The sequence below is a fragment of the Lampetra fluviatilis genome, chromosome 60 (assembly GCF_964198595.1).
Source record: "Lampetra fluviatilis chromosome 60, kcLamFluv1.1, whole genome shotgun sequence".
Classification (NCBI taxonomy): domain Eukaryota; kingdom Metazoa; phylum Chordata; class Hyperoartia; order Petromyzontiformes; family Petromyzontidae; genus Lampetra; species Lampetra fluviatilis.
This window is the reverse complement of record NC_136334.1, coordinates 6858843-6881109: the sequence shown is the minus strand read 5'-3', so window position 1 is coordinate 6881109 and position 22267 is coordinate 6858843. Positions and strand designations below refer to the sequence as shown.

The 22267-nt window shown below is 57.4% G+C and overlaps 1 protein-coding gene across 1 annotated transcript in view; it reads right to left on the bottom strand.

Moving 5' to 3' along the window:
• ATRX (ATRX chromatin remodeler) overlaps positions 1-22267 on the bottom strand; it is an 82245-nt gene that overhangs the window by 24866 nt on the left and 35112 nt on the right. The window contains 11 exon segments of the mRNA XM_078881121.1: positions 1853-1877; positions 1879-1991; positions 2837-3014; positions 3670-3813; positions 10902-11011; positions 14716-14857; positions 17643-17900; positions 18671-18767; positions 19123-19252; positions 20445-20544; positions 21920-22095. Coding sequence (XP_078737247.1) covers positions 1853-1877; positions 1879-1991; positions 2837-3014; positions 3670-3813; positions 10902-11011; positions 14716-14857; positions 17643-17900; positions 18671-18767; positions 19123-19252; positions 20445-20544; positions 21920-22095 — 1473 coding nt within the window.

The window sequence follows — 22267 nt, the reverse complement described above, 5'->3', positions numbered from 1 at the left end:
CTTAACCGACTGTTGGGGCAAGTGGCCGCTGTACGCATGTACGCTGAACTTTCTTTGCACCGTACATGATCCAACCGTGCCAATCGGAGGTGTTTGGTCGTGTGTAGCAGCGCCTGTGAATTCCGGCGTGGCCCAAGGAGCGAGTGAGTGGCCACCATCGCCACCACCCACAGCATCAGCATCACAACAACCAGCACTAGAGTCACCGCCACCACCATCACTCCTCCACGCTCGGTGATGGCGATGAATCTGACGGTGACGTTGATAGCGGTGGGTGGCGGTGAAATCGATTAATAACGACGACGATCATCGGCCCAAATCCACCCGCCCCCCCCCCGCCCCCCCCCCTTCGACCCGGGATTCAAACTCGGGCGGCTCAAACTCCGCGGAACCGCGGAGCGAGCGAGACGGAGCGAGACGGAGCGGATGATGGATCGGAGCGGATGATGGATCGATCGATTCCGTGCATCCACCGCCATCGCCACCACCACCGTCACCGCCGTCACCGCCCCGGCTGCCTCAGCCAACTGACCGCGCTAAACGGGCCTTAGCGGTGGCGTGCCGACACTTTATGGTACCAGCATGAGGGCTCGCGCGTGTGTGTGCGTGTGTGTGTGTGCGTGTGTGTGCGTGTGTGTGCGTGTGTGTGCGTGTGCGTGCAAGTGCGTGTGTGCGTATGTGTGTGTGCGTGTGTGCCTGCGCATGTGTGCGTGTGTGTGTGTATGCGTGTGTGTGTGGGGAGCGATCGTGTTAGCGGTTAGCGCTACGCTGCGCTACGAAACCGGCAGAGGCCCCAACAGTATGTCAAGGCTATACGGGGGATCTTTGTCTGTGTCACTGTCTTTGTGTCTGTCTGTGTCATTGACACAGACTGACACACACACAGACTGATGCAAACAGACTGACACACACACACAGACACTACCCGAACACTGCAGGAATGTGTGTGTCTATGGGTTGGTGAAATCGCGTGTCTGTGTGTGTCTCTGTGTGCGTGTGTGTTGTGTATATTGTGTGTGTTGTGTGTATTGTATGTGTTGTGTGTATTGTGTGTGTGTGTGTACTGTGTATGTGTGTTGTGTGTATTGTGTGTGTGTGTACTGTGTGTGTGTGTTGTGTATATTGTGTGTGTTGTGTAAATTGTGTGTGCGTTGTGTGCATTGTGTGTGTGTACTGTGTGCGTGTGTGTTGTGTATATTGTGTGTGTTGTGTACACTGTGTGTTGTGTACACTGTGTGTGTGTTGTGTACACTGTGTGTTGTGTTGTGTACACTGTGTGTGTGTTGTGTATACTGTGTGTGTTGTGTACACTGTGTGTGTGTTGTGCACGTGTTGTGTGTGTGTGTACACTGTGTGTGTGTTGTGTACACTGTGTGTGTGTTGTGCACGTGTTGTGTGTGTGTACACTGTGTGTGTATGTTGTGTATACTGTGTGTGTGTCTACACTGTGTGTGTGTGTGCGTTATGCACGTGTTGTGTGTGTGTACACTGTGTGTGTGTTGTGTACACTGTGTGTGTGTCTACACTGTGTGTGTTGTGCGTGTGTTGTGCGTGTGTTGTGTGTGTGTATACTTTGTACATTGTGTGTGTGTGTTGTGTGTGTGTGTGTGTCTACACTGTGTGTGTGTTGTCTACACTGTGTGTGTGTGTGTATTGTGTACATTGTCTACACTGTGTGTGTGTTGTCTACACTGTGTGTGTGTATTGTGTGTGTGTTGTCTACACTGTGTGTGTGTGTGTATTGTGTACATTGTCTACACTGTGTGTGTGTTGTCTACACTGTGTGTGCGTGTGTTGTGTGTGTGTGTCTACACTGTGTGTGCGTGTGTTGTGTGCACGCTGCGTGTCTCACACTCCATGAGGTTGTTCTGCAGCGGGGGTGCCGGTGAGCACGACGCGTCTGCGCGTCCCGATGGCGTTCATGGCCTTGGAGATGGCCGAGTTCTCGTTCTTCAGGATGTGTCCCTCGTCACAGATCACAAAGTCCGGCCCTGCACGCGGGGGGGGGGGGGGGGGGGGGGGGGGGGGCACGCGGGGGGAGGGGGGGTGGGGGCCAGGGGGGAGACACGGATGTTGACAACATGCGGGGAGACACGGGGGGGTGGGGAGGGGGGGGGAGACACGGGGGGGGTGGGGAGGGGGGGGGGGGACGTGAGGAGGAGACACGGGGGGGACACGGAGGTTGACAACATTTGGGTTGACAACATGCAGGGAGACACGGGGGGGTGGGGAGGGGGGGGGAGACACGGGGGGGGTGCGGTGGGGAGGGGGGAGACACGGGGAGACGTGGGGGAGCCACGGGGGCACATGGGGGGGGGGACACAGGGAAAGAGAACGGGGGGGAGAGGGATACGGGGAGAATGAGGGAGATAATCACCTGGTGAGTGAGACAGACAGAAAGATGGAGAGACAAAGAGAGAGACACACGGAGAGAGAGAGAAAGAGACAAGGAGACAGAGAGACACAGAGAGACACGGAGAGAGAGACACAGACAGAGAGACACGGAGAGAGAGACACACAGAGAGAGACACAGAGAGAGAGACACGGAGAGGGACACACAGAGACACACACAGACAGACACACACAGACAGAGACACACACAGACAGAGACACACACAGACAGAGACAGACACACACAGACACACACACAGAGACACACACACACAGAGACACACACACACACAGACACACACAGACACACACAGACTTCTCCTCACCGGGGTTGACGAGCATGCGCTCAGCACACACAGACACACACACAGACACAGAGACACACACACACAGAGAGACACAGAGACACACACAGAGACACACACACACACAGACATCTTCTCACCGGGGTTGACGAGCGTGCGCTCGAAGACCTCGCGCTGCTTCTTGCTCTTGACGTGGCGCCCCTGCGTCAGGTTGCGGTACATCTCGTAGCCCATGATCATGATGCCGCCCGACTCGTGCCACTCCTGCAGCAGGCGCACGCGGTCCTGCACCCGCTTCACCGTCGTCAGCTCCCACACCTGCACAAGCAGCACAAGCAGCACACACCACGTCATACCACGTTACACCAAGTCACACCACCCACGTCACACCACGCCACCCACGTCACGTCACCCACGTCACGTCACCCACGTCACGTCACCCACGTCACGTCACCCACGTCACGTCACCCACACCACGCCACCCACAGCACGCCACCCACCCACCCACACCACCCACGTCACACCACCCACGTCACACCACCAACGTCACACCACCCACGTCACACCACCCACGTCACACCACCCACGCCACCCACACCATGTCACCCACACCACGCCACCCACGTCACACCACCCACACCACGCCACCCACAGCACGCCACCCACCCACCCACACCACCCACGTCACACCACCCACGCCACCCACACCACGCCACCCACAGCACGCCACCCACAGCACGCCACCCACACCATGTCATCCACACCACGCCACCCACGTCACACCACCCACGTCACGCCACCCACACCACGCCACCCACAGCACGCCACCCACCCACCCACACCACATCACACCACCCACGTCACACCACCCACGTCACTCTCTCTCGATCTCTTCCAGACGGCAGACCCACCGCCCCCCTTACCGTTGCACCCCCACGCCCCCCCCCCACGCCCCCCCCCCACCGGACCTCACCTCCAGCTCATCCTCTTCCAGGTTCCCTAACCAGAGGTTGAACTCGTTCTGCCAGTTGAGGACGGTGTTGAGGGGACACACCACCAGCGCCGTGTCGAAGTCCAGCTTCTTGTTGGTGAGCACCGTGTGTAGCAGCGTCACCACCTTCACACACACACAAAGACGGAGACCAAGATCCCCCGCCCCCATCTAGCGTTAACAGACTGTTGGGGCAAGCGCCGTGGGCGAGCAGCAGAGGTCGCAACCGGGTACCCGATACCCGTACCCTACCCGATACCCGGCTACCCGTACCCGTACGGGTACGGGTAGGCCGTGAGTCACTGGTGAGTCACCGTTTGTCACTCATTTCCCAACGTCTTGTCTCTTCTCACGATTCAAGTTCCTAGAATCAACCCACCCGCGCCTGCAACATGGCTTCATCCCAGAGGTCGCAATCGGGTACCCGATACCCGTACCCTACCCGATACCCGGCCGGGTACGAGTACGGCCGGGTACGGGTACCCGTTTGCGACCCTGGTGCGGCTGGGTACGGGTACGGGGGGTAAGGAATCAAAACCCGTTTGCGACCTCTGGCGAGTAGCACCCTACGAAGGCCGGAACGGTGGCACACAAAGGCGTGGGTGGACAGCACCACGCCCGGCCATCTTTGTCACCCTAGTGGCTATCATTCCACATAGCACAAGGTACTCATTTGACCATTATCTCATTTGACCATTATCTGAACCGGTCCCGGGCCTCCCCTAGGTCGACTCAGTCTCAAATGAGTACCCGGTGCAGTGTGTAAACATCGCCACTGGGGAGACAAAGGCGGCCGGGCGTGGTGCTGGCCACCCACCCCCTCGTGCGCCGTGCCGGCCTTCACAGGTGCTCGCTAACAGCACTTGCCCCTACAGTCTGTTAAGGCTACACGGGGGATCTTTGTCTCTGTTGTGGGGAGTGGTGGCACAGAGGTTAGCAAACTGCGCTACGAATCCGGTGCTCTGAATTCAACTCCCACTCACGGCCAACACCACCGGTGACGATTATCTGAACCGGTCCCGGGCCTCCCCTAGGTCGACTCAGCCTCAAATGAGCGCCTCGTGCTATGTGTAAACATCGTCACTAGGGACAAAGGCGCCTCCAACCCCCCCACCCGTCACCTCGCGGAGTTAACAATGCTCCCCAGCCGTTCCCCTCCGTTTGAAGTTCCCCGCCGTTTGTGTTTGTTTACCTTACCCTGTGCACTGGGGAAAACACACAGCAGCATTCCTCTCACTCACGCTCTCCTCCCTCAGGCTCTGTGCGAGTCTGTGGGTCTCTGTGCGAGTCTGTGGGTCTCTGTGTGAGTCTATGGGTGTCTGTGAGTCTATGGGTCTCTGTGTGAGTCTATGGGTCTCTGTGTGAGTCTATGGGTGTCTGTGCGAGTCTGTGGGTGTCTGTGTGAGTCTGTGGGTCTCTGTGTGAGTCTGTGGGCCTCTGTGCGAGTCTATGGGTCTCTGTGCGAGTCTGCGGGTCTCTGTGCGAGTCTGTGAGTCCCTGTGCGGGTCGGTGGGTCTCTGTGCGAGTCGGTGGGTCTCTGTGTGAGTCGGTGGGTCTCTGTGCGAGTCTGTGGGTCTCTGTGCGAGTCTGTGGGTCTCTGTGTGAGTTTAAGGGTCTCTGTGTGAGTCTGTGGGTCTCTGTGTGAGTCTGTGGGTCACTGTGTGAGTCTGTGGGTCTCTGTGTGAGTCTGTGGGTCTCTGTGTGAGTCTGTGGGCCCGTCTACGGCGATTCCCCCCCACCGCCCCCCCCCCCCTGAACTTGTACATCGGTGAGCAATACGCCGAAGTCTGGTTGTTGTTCATCGTCGGCGGGGAGGGACACGACGGTTGGTGCCGGGGTGGAAGGGGCGGTGGAGGGGCGGTCACGCCGGAGATGCGGCGAGGCAGCCGGTGACACCGAGCGCCGCCGGTGGCACCGAGGCGCCGCCGGCGTGACCGGCGGTTCGCTCGGGGTCAGTCGGACTCGCGGCGGGGGAGCGGAGGTGCAGCGGTTGGGGGCGGCCGCGCCGCGCCACAAAACCGCCGAGTTCCATTCCCGCTCACCGCCAACGCCGATAACCGGTGACGGCGATCGTCTCCACCGGTCCTGGGCCTCAAACGAGTAGCTGGTGCGCTGCGTAGTAAACATCGCCACCGGGGAGACAAAGGCGGCCGGGCGTGGTGCTGGCCACCCACCCCCTCGTGTGCCGTGCCGGCCTTCGTAGGTGCTGCTACTCGCAGATAATCGTCACCGATGTTGGCCGTGAGCGGGAATCGAACTCGGGTGGGCTGGGTTCGTGGCGCAGCGCGGCGCTGACCGCTACAATGAGCACACCACACTTAGCTACCCACATGCCCGCCAGCCCGCCCGCCCGCGTGTTCACTCACTCACTTCATTTGACCCCAATATGCGGGAGAGAGAGACAGGGTGAGAGAGGGAGAGACAGGGTGAGAGAGACAGGGTGAGAGAGAGCGAGAGAGAGACAGCGAGAGACACAGAAAGAGGGTAAAGAGAGAGACAGACGCACAGAGAGACAGGGAGAGACAGAAGGAACCATGAGCGACAAACAGAGAGACAGAGAGACAGAGAGAGAGACACACAGAGAGAGACACAGAGAGAGACAGAGAGAGAGAGACAGAGAGAGACACAGAGAAAGACACAGAGAGACAGACAGAGAGAGACAGAGAAACAGACAGAGAGACAGAGACGGAGTGAGAGACAGAGAGACAGACAGAGACAGAGCGAGAGACAGAGAGACAGACAGACAGAGCGAGAGAGCGAGAGACAGAGAGAGAGAGAGACAGAGAAACAGACAGAGAGACAGAGTGAGAGACAGAGACAGAGACGGAGCGAGAGACAGAGAGACAGACAGAGACAGAGACGGAGCGAGAGACAGAGAGACAGAGCGAGAGAGACAGAGAAACAGACAGAGAGACAGAGTGAGAGACAGACAGAGACAGAGACAGAGCGAGAGACAGAGAGACAGACAGAGACAGAGCGAGAGACAGAGAGACAGACAGACAGAGCGAGAGAGCGAGAGACAGAGCGAGAGACAGAGAGAGAGAGACAGAGAAACAGACAGAGAGACAGAGACAGAGACGGAGCGAGAGACAGAGAGACAGACAGACAGACAGAGCGAGAGAGTTGTGTGCTCTCTCCGTGCCACCGCCATGTGAGCGAGCGTGCTAGCGAGGTAGCGAGCTAGCGAGCTAGCGACGCTGCGTGGGGAATGCGAGAGCCGTCGCGGACAGCGCTCGCGATGATGTGGACGACGATGAGGGCGGCATTGAGGAATGGCGCTAAGAGCCACTCTCTCTCTCTTAGTTACACACCAAAAAAAAAAATCGAAAAATTTGGTTTTTTTTTCTCTCTCCGTCTCTTAAAATATTTCCCAGTGACTTTTTTGAGAGGCGAAGGTGGGGGTGCGTGCCGGTACATAATGCACGTGCGCTGTGATGGAGCCCTGGGTGTGTGTCTCCCCGTGTCTGGGGGTACATAATGGCGGTGTTAGAGACACTGAGATCCTGGGTTCGAACCCTGGGTCCGTGTGTCTCTCTCTCTCTCACTCCCTTACCTCTCTCCTCCCTCTCTCCCTCTCTCCTCCCTCCACCCACCACACTCTCTCTCTCTCCCTGTCTCGCCCACCTCTCTCTCTCTACTCCCCATATGGTGTCAAAAACTTCCCCCGAAAGTTGTCACAACAAACACGGAGGGGGAAGTGGTTGTGGGGGGGAGGGGGGGGGGTGGCCTGGGGGGTGGGGGGTGGGGGGTGGGGGGTGGGGGGTGGGGGCACCCGCGATTCTCCGTGTCGGGTGTCAGGCTGATGGAGCACAGTTGGCCGTGGTTACAGGATGGGCGGTGGTGGTGGCGGTGGTGGTGATGCTGGTTACGGTGGTGTGGTGATGGAGGTGGTGGCGGTGGTGATGCTGGTTATGGTGGTGTGGTGATGGAGGTGGTTGCAGGATGGGCGGTGGTGGTGGCGGTGGTGGTGATGCTGGTTACGGTGGTGTGGTGATGGAGGTGGTGGCGGTGGTGATGCTGGTTACGGTGGTGTGGTGATGGAGGTGGTTGCAGGATGGGCGGTGGTGGTGGCGGTGGTGTGGTGATGCTGGTTACGGTGGTGTGGTGATGGCGGTGGTGGCGGTGGTGATGCTGGTTACCGTGGTGTGGTGATGGCGGTGGTTGACGGTGGTGGGTGTTGGCTGTGGTGACGCCACCGCCACTTAGTGGTGAATGGTTGCGGGTCGTGGTAGCGACAGTGGTCTTGATGATGATGGTGGTAGTGGTGGTGACAGAGATGATTTGTTCTGTTTAGGGTGGGTGGTGCTGGTGGCCGTGATGATGGTGATGGTGGTTGTGATGATGGTGGTGCTGGTGGCCGTGATGATGATGATGGTGATGATGGTGATGGTGGTGATGGTGGTTGTTGTGTTCATGGTGTGGGGAGCGGTTAGCGCTACGCTGCACTAAGAACCTGGCGACCCAGGTTCGATTCCCGCTCACGGCCAACACCAGTGACGATTATCTGAACCGGTCCTGGGCCTCCCCTAGGTCGACTCGGCCTCAAATGAGTACCTGGTGCAGTGTGTAAACATCGCCACTAGGAGAGACAAAGGCGGCCGGGCGTGGTGCTGGCCACCCACCCCCTCGTGTACCGTGCCGGCCTTTATAGGTGCTCGCTAACAGCACTTGCCCCTACAGTCTGTTAAGGCTATACAGGTGATCTTTGTGTTTATGGTGGGTGGTGGTGGCCATGATGATGATGGCAGAGATGGTGATAATGGTGGTGATGGTGGTTGTTGTGCTTAGGGTCGGTGGTGATGGCCGTGGTGATGATGGTGGTGATGGCGGAGATGGTGATAACGATAGTGGTGGTGATGGTGGTTGTTGTGTTGAGTGTGGATCGTGATAGTGGTCGTGATGGTGGTGGTGGTGATGGAGATGGTGATAACGATAGTGGTGGTGATGGTGGTGGTTGTGTTGAGTGTGGATCGTGATAGTGGTCGTGATGGTGGTGGTGGTGATGGAGATGGTGATAACGATAGTGGTGGTGATGGTGGTTGTTGTGTTGAGTGTGGATCGTGATAGTGGTCGTGATGGTGGTGGTGGTGATGGAGATGGTGATAACGATAGTGGTGGTGATGGTGGTGGTTGTGTTGAGTGTGGATCGTGATAGTGGTCGTGATGGTGGTGGTGGTGGTGGAGATGGTGATAATGGTGGTGATGGTGGTTGTTGTGCTTAGGGTCGGTGGTGATGGCCGTGGTGATGATGGTGGTGATGGCGGAGATGGTGATAACGATAGTGGTGGTGATGGTGGTTGTTGTGTTGAGTGTGGATCGTGATAGTGGTCGTGATGGTGGTGGTGATGGAGATGGTGATAACGATAGTGGTGGTGATGGTGGTTGTTGTGTTGAGTGTGGATCGTGATAGTGGTCGTGATGGTGGTGGTGATGGAGATGGTGATGATGGTAGTGGTGGTGAGCGTGTGGGCGAGTGAGTAGATGGGCGAGTGAGTAGATGGGCGAGTGAGTAGATGGGCGAGTGAGTAGATGGGTGAGAGTAGATGGGCGAGAGTAGATGGGCGAGTGAGTAGATGGGCGAGTGAGTAGATGGGCGAGTGAGTATATGGGTGAGAGTAGATGGGCGAGTGAGTAGATGGGCGAGTGAGTAGATGGGCGAGTGAGTATATGGGTGAGAGTAGATGGGCGAGTGAGTAGATGGGCGAGAGTAGATGGGCGAGTGAGTAGATGGGCGAGTGAGTAGATGGGCGAGTGAGTAGATGGGTGAGAGTAGATGGGCGAGTGAGTAGATGGGCGAGAGTAGATGGGCGAGTGAGTAGATGGGCGAGTGAGTAGATGGGCGAGAGTAGATGGGCGAGTGAGTAGATGGGCGAGTGAGTAGATGGGTGAGAATAGATGGGCGAGTGAGTAGATGGGCGAGTGAGTAGATGGGTGAGAATAGATGGGCGAGTGAGTAGATGGGCGAGTGAGTATATGGGCGAGTGAGTAGATGGGCGAGTGAGTAGATGGGTGAGAGTAGATGGGCGAGTGAGTAGATGGGTGAGAGTAGATGGGCGAGTGAGTATATGGGCGAGTGAGTAGATGGGCGAGTGAGTAGATGGGTGAGAGTAGATGGGCGAGTGAGTATATGGGCGAGTGAGTAGATGGGCGAGTGAGTAGATGGGTGAGAATAGATGGGCGAGTGAGTAGATGGGCGAGTGAGTAGATGGGTGAGAATAGATGGGCGAGTGAGTAGATGGGCGAGTGAGTATATGGGCGAGTGAGTAGATGGGTGAGAATAGATGGGCGAGTGAGTAGATGGGCGAGTGAGTAGATGGGTGAGAATAGATGGGCGAGTGAGTAGATGGGCGAGTGAGTAGATGGGTGAGAATAGATGGGCGAGTGAGTAGATGGGCGAGTGAGTATATGGGCGAGTGAGTAGATGGGCGAGTGAGTAGATGGGTGAGAGTAGATGGGCGAGTGAGTAGATGGGCGAGTGAGTAGATGGGCGAGTGAGTAGATGGGCGAGTGAGTAGATGGGCGAGTGAGTAGATGGGCGAGTGAGTAGATGGGCGAGTGAGTATATGGGCGAGTGAGTATATGGGCGAGTGAGTAGATGGGCGAGTGAGTAGATGGGCGAGTGAGTATATGGGCGAGTGAGTAGATGGGCGAGTGAGTAGATGGGTGAGAGTAGATGGGCGAGTGAGTAGATGGGCGAGTGAGTAGATGGGCGAGTGAGTAGATGGGTGAGAGTAGATGGGTGAGTGAGTAGATGGGCGAGTGAGTAGATGGGCGAGTGAGTAGATGGGCGAGTGAGTAGATGGGCGAGTGAGTAGATGGGTGAGAGTAGATGGGCGAGTGAGTAGATGGGCGAGTGAGTAGGCGAGTGCACGTGAGCGGATGACTGGAGGGGTGGGTGAGCAAGTAGGCGGGCGAGTAGCGACCGAGTGAGTGTGTGGGTGGGTGAACGAGCGTGTGGGCGAGCGAGCGTGTGGGTGAACGAGCGTGTGGGCGAGCGAGCGTGTGGGCGAGCGAGCGTGTGGGCGAGCGAGCGTGTGGGCGAGCGAGCGTGTGGGTGAGCGAGCGTGTGGGTGAGCGAGTGTGCGGGTGAGCGAGTGGGCGAATAACGAGGCGAGCGAGCGTGTGGGTGAGCGTGCGGGTGACCGAGCGAGCGTGTGGGTGAGCGTGCGGGTGAGCGTGCGAGCGAGCGAGTCAGCCAGCGACGAGCCTCTTACCTGCAGAGTCTTTCCGAGTCCCATGCAGTGAGCGAGGATGCACCCAGACCCAGGCTCCTTCTTGGCCTTCTTCACCGTCTCAATGCAGCAGTCCCACATGAACTGCACCCCTACGCTCGACAAACACACAAAGACAAAGGTCCCCCGCGCCACCCGTGTGGCCTTAACAGACTGTTGGGGCAAGTGCTGTTAGTGAGCAGCACCTATGAAGGCCGGCACGGCACACGAGTGGGGGGTGAGTGTCCAGCACCACGCCCGGCCGCCTTTGTCTCCCCCAGTGGCAATGTTTATTGCACACGGTACAGGGTACTTATTTCAGGCCGAGTCGACTTAGGGGAGGCCCAAGGCACACGCGAATGTTCGCCATCGACGTTCTCCATCATCACATCATGAGGCAGGGCAGTAGGTAGGCTGGTAGGCGCAGGTGGGTATGCAGGTGGGTAGGCAGGCCCGCACGTATAAATCAGAGGTCGCAAACGGGTTTTGATTCCTTACCCGTACCCGGCCGCACCAGGGTCGCAAACGGCTACCCGTACCCGGCCGGGTACGGGTAGCCGGGTATCGGGTAGGGTACGGGTATCGGGTACCCGGTTGCGACCTCTGGGATGAAGCCATGTTGCAGGCGCGGGTGGGTTGATTCTAGGAACTTGAATTGTGAGAAGAGACAAGACGTTGGGAAATGAGTGACAAACGGTGACTCACCAGTGACTCACGGCCGACCCGTACCCGGCCGGGTACGGGTAGCCGGGTATCGGGTAGGGTACGGGTATTGGGTACCCGGTTGCGACCTCTGGTATAAAGGCATGAATGTGGGTAGGTAGATTGGTAGGCAGGTCAACGGCAAGCGTGGTACACGGGTGTATGTATGTGTGTATGTCTGATTGTGGATAGGCAGGTAAGCACAGTAGAACCTCGGAGATTGAACGCATCAGAACTCTAACAAATCTGCGTTCGAACGATATTTCCGAACATTTTTTTGCCCCGGGATACCGAACGAAATTCGTACCGAACGAAATTCGGAGGTCGAACGGGCAATCGCGACTTTGAAGAACCCGTACGGTTGAGAGCCGCGCATGGCCCAGCGTGGATGACGCTTGCCCAGACAAAGGTTTTGCCGTGTGAGAGGCTCAGTTAACACGTAGCGCTCACCCAGTGCGGTTACCCGCAAAACATCGTTCCATAACTTTGATACCACCACCACCTCCTCACCACCTTCTACTAAAGCCATCAAACCTCTCCTTACTACAGGTAAAGTGAAGTTTAATGATTCATTCATTTATTCCATTTATTTATTGCGTTCCTTTTTTTTTTTTGTACGATGTTATGCACGTAATTACTGTAAGCCTCGTGTAACAATGCTTTATAATGAGATATTTATTGTGTCTGGAACCAACTGACGTCATTTACATTGATTCTTATGGGGAAAATCTATTCGGTGTTCGAACAAATCGCTGTTCGAATGGCCTTCTGGAACGAATTCAGTTCCATCTCCGTGCTACCACTGTATACAGATGGGCGGGCAGGTAGGCAAGTGTCCAGGTATGAAGGTATGAATGTGGGTAGGTCGATTGGTTTGGCAGGTAGATGGCTGGGTAAGTCGACAGGCATGCAGGCATGAATGTGGGTATGCAGGTGGGTAGGCAGGATGGGGAGGGAGGGGGGGGAGGGTGAGTGAGTGAGAATAATACAAACACACACACACAGGTAAAGAAATGAGACCCACATGGGGCGCATTAGATTACAGCCTTGGCCAAGCGGCGGAGGCATGTGTGCGTGTGTGTGTGCGTGCGTGTGTGCGTGTGTATGTGCGTGTGTACGTGTGTGTGCGTGTATGTGTGTGTGTACGTATGTGTGTGTGTACGTGTGTGTGCGTGTGCGTGTGCGTGCGCGTGCGCGTGCATATGTGCATGCGTGTGTGTGTGCATGTGTGCGTATGTACATGTTTGTGTGTGCATGCGTGTGTGTGCATGTGCGTGTGCATGTGCGTGTGCATGTGCATGTGTGTGCATGTGTGTGCATGAGTGTGTGCCCGAATGCGTGAGTGTCCCTGTGTGTGGGTTTGTGTGTGGGGAGCGGTGGTGCAGCGGTTAGCGCGCTGCGTTACGAACCCGGGGGCCCGAGTTTGATTCCCGCTCACGGCCAACACCGGTGATGCTTATCTGAACCGGTTATGGGCCTCCCCTAGGTCGACTCAGCCTCAAACGAGTACCCGGTGAGGTGCGTGAACATCGCCACTGGGGAGACAAAGGCGGCCGGGCGTGGTGCTGACCACCCACCCCCTCGTGTACCGGTCCGGCCATCGTAGGTTCTCGCTAAAGGCACTTGCCCCTACAGTCTGTTAAGGCTACACGGGGGATCTTTGTCTTTGTGTGCGAGTGAGTGTGTGTGTGAGAACACCCCTATAGCCTCCGCAAGCAGTTGGGGGCAAGTGCTGTGAAGCGAGCGGCATTGATGAAGGCCGGCACGGCGCACGATGGGGCGAGTGGCCCAGTGGCGTTGTTTAAACACCCGCACCGGGTACTCATTTGAGGCTGAGCCGACCTAGGGGAGCCCCGGGACCGTTTTAGATATTCAGTCACCGGTGTTGGCCGTGAGCGTGAACTGCCGGGTTCGTAGCGCAGCGTAGCGCTGACCGCTACACCGCCACCGCTCCCCACACGCTCGCACCCACACACACACGCACACACAGACAGACATATTAACAAAATAATGAAATGACAAAAACCTTGAGAAAAATGTAAAAGAACGACGATTCAAACGGCACGGCAGGATGGACGAGGAAGAGGGTGGATGGATGAGGATGGATGAGGATGGATGAGGATGGATGAGGATGGAGGAGGATGGATGAGGATGGATGAGGATGGATGGATGAGGATGGATGAGGAGGAGGATGCAGGAGGGGTGGTGATTTGGCAAGGTGGCGGTAACGGAATTACCGCTTCATTTTTTTCCCTTCTTCAAGGGCCGCAGCTTTGTTCCAAAATATGTCCCCCCCCGCCCCCCCGACCCTCCCCCAACTTAGCGGCGTGTTTTTCTGAAATCCAAGACTCTCGCCATCCCTCGCACTCGCTCACCCTCTCCCCCCTCTCACTCGCTCACTCACTCTCACTCTCTCACGATCACTCACTCTCTCGCTCACTCACTCACACTCTCTCACGATCACTCACTCTCTCGCTCACTCACTCACACTCTCTCACGATCACTCACTCTCTCGCTCACTCACTCACACTCTCTCGCGATCACTCACTCTCTCGCTCACTCACTCACACTCTCTCGCGATCACTCTCTCTCGCTCTCTCACGATCACTCTCTCACTCTTTCGCTCTCTCTCTCACTCACCCTCTCCCCCCTCTCCCTCGCTCTCTCTCTCACTCTCTCGCTCACTCTCTCGCTCACTCTCACTCTCACTCTCTCACTCTCTCTCTCCATGATCCGTCTCTTCTCTTCTCTCTCTCTCTCCCATGGCGGTTGTAGATTTTTAAATGTTATTTTCAATCGCGAGCGCCACGCTCCTACCCGCACATGAGCGAGCCTCACCCTTCACCTGCCGAGCCTTGAGCTTACACACGCGGGGGGGACGTGGGTGAGCGTGGGTGAGCGTGGGTGAGCGTGGCTTAGTGGTGAGCATCGGTGAGTGAGCCTCACCGTCTACCTGGCGAGGCTTGAGCTTGGACACGCCGCAGTGAGCAACAGAGCGCGAGCGAGTGAGCGTGGGTGTATGGGCGAGCGAGCGGTGAGCGGGTGGTGAGCGGGTGGTGAGCGGGTGGCGGGCGGGTGGTGAGTGAGTGGTGAGCGGGTGGTGAGCGACTCTCACCGTCCACCTGGTGAGGCTTCAGCTTGCACACGAGCGAGCGCAGCACCTCCACGACGGGCTCGTGGGTCTCGGGGTCCTCCTCCAGCACGAGCTTCGTGGTGATAGGGCACGGCGCAATCGCCTCGTCCTCAATCACTATCACCTGCACCGGCACGCAACGTCACGCAGAGTCACTCATGCAGAGTCACACAGAGTCACACGCAGTCACACAGAGTCACACACGCAGAGTCACCCAGAGTCACACACAGTCACGCAGAGTCACGCAGAGTCACACACGCAGAGTCACACACAGTCACGCAGAGTCACACAGAGTCACACAGAGTCACACAGAGTCACCCAGAGTCACACACAGTCACGCAGAGTCACACACGCAGAGTCACACACAGTCACACACGCAGAGTCACACAGAGTCACCCAGAGTCATGCAGAGTCACACAGAGTCACTCACGCAGAGTCACTCACGCACCGTCACGCAGAGTCACGCACCGTCACACAGAGTCACGCAGAGTCACTCACGCAGAGTCACGCAGAGTCACTCACGCAGAGTCACTCACGCAGAGTCACTCACGCAGAGTCACTCACGCAGAGTCACTCACGCAGAGTCACTCACGCAGAGTCACACACGCAGAGTCACACACGCAGAGTCACACACGCAGAGTCACACACGCAGAGTCACTCACGCAGAGTCACGCACGCAGAGTCACACAGAGTCACACAGAGTCACACAGAGTCACACAGAGTCACTCACGCAGAGTCACTCACGCAGAGTCACACAGAGTCACTCACGCAGAGTCACTCACGCAGAGTCACACAGAGTCACTCACGCAGAGTCACTCACGCAGAGTCACTCACGCAGAGTCACACAGAGTCACTCACGCAGAGTCACAGAGTCACCCAGAGTCATGCAGAGTCACACAGAGTCACTCACGCAGAGTCACTCACGCACCGTCACGCAGAGTCACGCACCGTCACACAGAGTCACGCAGAGTCACTCACGCAGAGTCACACAGAGTCACTCACGCAGAGTCACTCACGCAGAGTCACTCACGCAGAGTCACTCACGCAGAGTCACTCACGCAGAGTCACTCACGCAGAGTCACTCACGCAGAGTCACACACGCAGAGTCACACACGCAGAGTCACACACGCAGAGTCACACACGCAGAGTCACTCACGCAGAGTCACGCACGCAGAGTCACACAGAGTCACACAGAGTCACACAGAGTCACACAGAGTCACACAGAGTCACTCACGCAGAGTCACTCACGCAGAGTCACACAGAGTCACTCACGCAGAGTCACACAGAGTCACTCACGCAGAGTCACTCACGCAGAGTCACTCACGCAGAGTCACACAGAGTCACTCACGCAGAGTCACACAGAGTCACTCACGCAGAGTCACACAGAGTCACTCACGCAGAGTCACTCACGCAGAGTCACGCACGCAGAGTCACTCACGCAGAGTCACTCACGCAGAGTCACACACGCAGAGTCACTCACGCAGAGTCACACACGCAGAGTCACTCACGCAGAGTCACACACGCAGAGTCACGCACGCAGAGTCACGCACGCAGAGTCACGCAGAGTCACACAGAGTCACTCACGCAGAGTCACTCACGCAGAGTCACACAGAGTCACTCACGCAGAGTCACACAGAGTCACGCACGCAGAGTCACTCACGCAGAATCACTCAAGCAGAGTCACACAGAGTCACTCACGCAGAGTCACGCAGAGTCACTCACGCAGAGTCACGCAGAGTCACTCACGCAGAGTCACGCACGCAGAGTCACTCACGCAGAGTCACTCATGCAGAGTCACACAGAGTCACTCATGCAGAGTCACACAGAGTCACTCATGCAGAGCCACACAGAGTCACTCATGCAGAGTCACACAGAGTCACTCATGCAGAGTCACACAGAGTCACTCATGCAGAGTCACACAGAGTCACTCACGCAGAGTCACACAGAGTCACTCACGCAGAGTCACACAGAGTCACTCACGCAGAGTCACACAGAGTCACTCATGCAGAGTCACACAGAGTCACTCATGCAGAGTCACACAGAGTCACACAGAGTCACACAGAGTCACTCACGCAGAGTCACTCACGCAGAGTCACACAGAGTCACTCACGCAGAGTCACACAGAGTCACGCACGCAGAGTCACTCATGCAGAATCACTCAAGCAGTCACACAGAGTCACTCACGCAGAGTCACGCAGAGTCACTCACGCAGAGTCACGCAGAGTCACTCACGCAGAGTCACGCACGCAGAGTCACTCACGCAGAGTCACTCATGCAGTCACACAGAGTCACTCATGCAGAGTCACACAGAGTCACTCATGCAGAGCCACACAGAGTCACTCATGCAGAGTCACACAGAGTCACTCATGCAGAGTCACACAGAGTCACTCATGCAGAGTCACACAGAGTCACACAGAGTCACTCACGCAGAGTCACTCACGCAGAGTCACGCACGCAGAGTCACGCACGCAGAGTCACGCAGAGTCTACTCTCTGTGACCCTCTGACCATCACGCGAAGCACCATCATGCCCACTAACTAGTTCACCAGCTAGCGACTTGCCTCACGCAGCTGATGGCGCTTGGCGACCTGCCGCTCCTCCTCCACCTCCAGCGCCCGCCGCGTCTCCTGTGACCCTCTGACCATCACACTAACTAGTTCACTAGTTCACTAGCTAGCTAACTAGCTAGCTAACTAGTTAACTAGCGAACTAACGAGCTAGTGACTCGCCTCGTGCAGCTCATCGTGCTCGGTAACACACCGCTCCTCCTCCATCGCCCGCTGCGTCTACTCTGTGACCCTCTGACCATCACACTAACTAGCTAACTAACTAGCTAGCTAGCTAACTAGCTAGCTAGCTAGTTAGTTAACTAGCTAGCTAGCTAACTAGTTAACTCGCTAGAGACTCGCCTCGCGCAGCTTGTCGCGCTCCTTCTCGCGCTCGGCGACGCGCCGACGCCGCTCCTCCTCTTCCTTGAGCGCCTGCTGCGTCTCGTCGCGAAGCTTCGTGTCCTTGATGATCTTGCGGATCTTCTTTCGCCCCTTGCCGGGCGACTTGGAGTCGTCGTCGTCCGAGTCGTCCTCCTCGTCCGTGCTGCCCTCGTCCTCGGAGCCCTTCCTCTTCTTCTTCCTCCTCCTCTTGCGCTTGCGCTCGCTCTCGTCAGAGTTCTGGCGGCGATGGTGGAGGAGGGAGGGGTGGAGGGAGGGAGGGGTGGAGGAGGAGGAGAGGTTAGGGGTCAAATCGCCGGACGCCGTCATCAGTGACATCGTCGTCAGCGTCGTCAAACATGGTCATCATAAAATAATAAAATAAAACATAATAAAATAATTCTCACGACGTTTCGGCCACAACGCAAGTAGCCGTCCTCAGGTGGAGAACAGGTCTGTCGAGGAGACAGAGTCTGAATGTCTGAATTTCAGACGATGTGGCCGAAACGTTGTGGCCAAAACGTCGTGAGAATTGTATTTTATTATGTTTTATTTTTATTATTTTATTATTTCCCTTCTACGTGACTTTACCGAAAGAACCAAGAAGATGAATCCCTGCAGTCACGAAAACTTTAAATCGAAATGGTCATCATAAACATCATTGTCGTCATCGTTGTCAACTATGGGTCTCTGTGTGAGTCTCTGTGTGAGTCTATGAGTCTGTGTGAGTCTACGGGTCTCTGTGTGAGTCTATGGGTCTCTGTGTGAGTCTATGGGTCTCTGTGTGAGTCTATGGGTCTCTGTGTGAGTCTACGGGTCTCTGTGTGAGTCTACGGGTCTCTGTGTGAGTCTATGGGTCTCTGTGTGAGTCTATGGGTCTCTGTGTGAGTCTATGGGTCTCTGTGTGAGTCTATGGGTCTCTGTGTGAGTCTACGGGTCTCTGTGTGAGTCTATGGGTCTCTGTGTGAGTCTACGGGTCTCTGTGTAAGTCTATGGGTCGGGGACGCTACCTCATCAGACGAAGACTCCTGGACTTTGATGCGTCGCCGCTTTTTCTTCTGCTTGTAGCTCCGCTGCGTCTCCTCCTCCCCCACCTTCTTTGACGACCTTCGACCCCCCGAAACACAAACGCCGCTCGCTCACCAACTCAAAGGACCGGGGTGTTGGGGGAAGGGGGCGATCTGTAAGGTCGGAAGTCGTCGATCGCACGGCCGATGATTTGGGTCTGATAACCGGTAATGAATAAATAAATAAGCGCGCAGAAAGAAAGAAAAAAGGTCAAGGCGCAGCCCTGCAAGTGCCTGCCAGGGGACGGGGCCTCTGCTCTAGAGGGAGCCTCCAGTGACGCGCCGTCTCCCCGCTACGAATCCTCGTAGTTTTGTGCTGCTATTAAGGACGGCAGGAGGGGGGTGGGGGAATTATTTTACGGCCGAGTGGACCTAGGGGAGGGCGAGGGCTGCACCTGGTCTTGTAGGACTTCTTCTTCTTGCTGTCCGACTGCGAGTCGGAGGTCGTCCCGTCCAGCTCGGACTTGCGCAGCGACCCGGAGCTCTCCTCCCCCTCGTCGTCGTCGTCAGAGTCGTCGTCGCTGTCTGGGAGGTCGCAGTGCAGCAAGAGGGGGGACGGGGTGGGTGGGTGGGGAGAGCGTCAGCAACATCAATCATCATCATCAGCAGCAAGCATCATCATCAGCAGTCAGCATCATCAGCAGCAGCAGCATGATTATCAGCAGCAGCGTCAGCAACGTCAGCAGAGTGATTATCACCACAAGAGGACAAAGATTTAAGAGATGGAGACACACAAGGGAGACACGGGGGAGATGTGGGGAGACACGGGGGAGACGCGGGGAGACAGGGAGAGACACGGTGGAGACATGGGGGAGACAAGGGGAGACAAGGGGAGACGCGGGGAGACACGGGGGAGACAGGGGGGAGACAGGGGGGAGACAGGGGGGAGACAGGGGGGAGACGCGGGGAGACGCGGGGAGACACGGGGGAGACAGGGAAAGACACGGGGAGACACGGGGGAAACCTGAAGAGACGCAAGAGACATGGGGGAGACGCGGGGAGACACGGGGGAGACAGGGAAATAGGCGGGGAGACACGGGGAAACTTGGGGAGACATGGGGGAGACACGGGGAGACGGGGGGAGATGTGGGGAGACACATGGTGGGGATGCGGTAAGAGGTGGGGAGACACGGGGAAGACACACACGGGAGACACGGGGAGACACGGGGGAGACACGGGGGAGACACGGGGAGACACGGGGGAGACGCGGGGAGACACGGGGGAGACGCGGGGAGACACGGGGGAGATGCGGGGAGACAGGGGGAGACACGGGGGAGACGCGGGGAGACACACACGGGAGACATGGGGGAGATGCGGGGAGACACACACGGGGAAACATGGGGGAGATGCGGGGAGACAGGGGGAGACAGGGGGAGACAGGGGGAGACATGGGAGAGATGCGGGGAGACACACACGGGGAGACATGGGGGAGAGACACGAGAGACATGGGGGAGACACGGGGAGACACACGGGAAACATGGGGGAGACGCGGGGAGACACACACGGGGAGACGCGGGGGAGACACGAGAGACATGGGGGAGACACGGGGAGACACACGGGAGACGCGGGAAGACCTGGGGAGACACACACGGGGAGACACGGGGAGACGCGGGGGAGACACGAGAGACATGGGGGAGACACACGGGAGACACACGAGAGACATGGTGGAGACAGGGAGAGACGCGGGGAGACACACACGGCGTGGGGGGACCCCCACCGGCCGTGTTGATGCCCCGGTTGGGTTTGCGTCGAGGCTTCTTGGGCGTCCGCTCCTCGTCGTCGTCGTCATCCTCCTCGTCGCCCTCCTCCTTCCCCTTCTGCTCGCAGACACAGCAGCAGCAGCAGACACAGCAGCAGCAGCAGCAGACACAGCAGCAGCAGCAGGCACAGCAGCAGCAGCAGACACAGCAGCAGCAGCAGCAGCAGACACATCAGCAGCAGACACAGCAGCAGCAGACACAGCAGCAGCAGCAGACACAGCAGCAGCAGCAGACACAGCAGCAGACACAGCAGCAGCAGCAGACACAACAGCAGCAGCAGACACAGCAGCAGCAGCAGACACAGCAGCAGCAGCAGACACAGCAGCAGCAGCAGACACAGCAGCAGCAGCAGACACAGCAGCAGCAGCAGACACAGCAGCAGCAGCAGACACAGCAGCAGCAGCAGACAGCAGCAGCAGCAGCAGCAGACACAGCAGCAGACACAGCAGCAGCAGCAGACACAGCAGCAGCAGCAGACACAGCAGCAGCAGACACAGCAGCAGCAGCAGACACAGCAGCAGCAGCAGACACAGCAGCAGCAGACACAACAGCAGCAGCAGCAGCAGACACATCAGCAGCAGCAGACACAGCAGCAGCAGACACAGCAGCAGCAGCAGCAGCAGACACAGCGGCAGACACAACAGCAGCAGCAGCAGCAGACACAGCAGCAGTAGACACAGCAGCAGCAGCAGCAGCCCGGAGTCACCCACGGCCCACGCAGGGTGCCCCCCCCCACCCCGACGGCACCAACGGCAAGCGGCCAGCGACAGACGGCACCGTTCAACGGGCGACACGCGCCTCTTGTTAACGAGTTGTTCACGCGGGTGTGAAATCCAGCGACGTTGTCGTTGCAGCAAGAGTTTGGGGGGTGAAGAGACGGTGGTGAGCGAGTGGGCGAGTGAGCGGATGAACGAGTGGGTGAATGAGCGAGTGAAGGAGTGAATGGGCGAGTGAGCGAGTGAGTGGGCGAGTGGGCAAGTGAGCGAGTGGGTGAATGAGCGAGTAAAGGAGTGAACGGGCGAGTGGGCAAGTGAGCGAGTGGGTGAATGAGCGAGTGGGCGAGTGAGCGAATGAGTGGGCGAGTGAGTGAGTGGGCGAGTGAGCGAGTGGGTGAATGAGCGAGTGAAGGAGTGAACGGGCGAGTGAGCGAGTGGGCAAGTGAGAGAGTAGGTGATGAGCGAGTGGGCGAGTAAGCGAGTGAACGAATGAGCGGGCGAGTGAGTGAGTGGGCAAGTGAGCGAGTGGGTGAATGAGCGAGTGAAGGAGTGAACGGGCGAGTGAGCGGGTGGGCGAGCGAGCCGGCGGTTGAGCGAGCAGCGGACGAGCGAGCGGGCGAGTGAGCGAACGAACAAGTGAGCGGGCGAGTGAGCAATTGAACGAGCGAGCGGGCGATTTGAGGAGCGAGCGAGTGCGTGGCGAGCGAGCGAGCGACCTTGGCCCCCTTGCGTGCGCGTGCCGAGTCGGAGTCGCTCTCCACAAGCTTGTGGCGCAGGAGGTGGTGGCGGAAACGCGACTTGCTGGGGATCTCAAAGTCCGAGTCGGAGCCTCCTCCTCCGTCATCGCCGTCGTCTCCATCCCCCTCCTCCTCCTCCGCACCGTCACCGCTGCCTGGGAGGCCGAGACAGAATCCGTGTCAATTCTAGATTTGAAGCTTTCGTGACCGCAAGGATTCCCACTCGTAGTTTTTTCGGTAAAGTCACGGAGGTGAAAATGTTTTTTATTAAAATTAGTAAAAATTTAATAATAAAAAAATCACGACGTTTCAGAGGCAACACAAGTC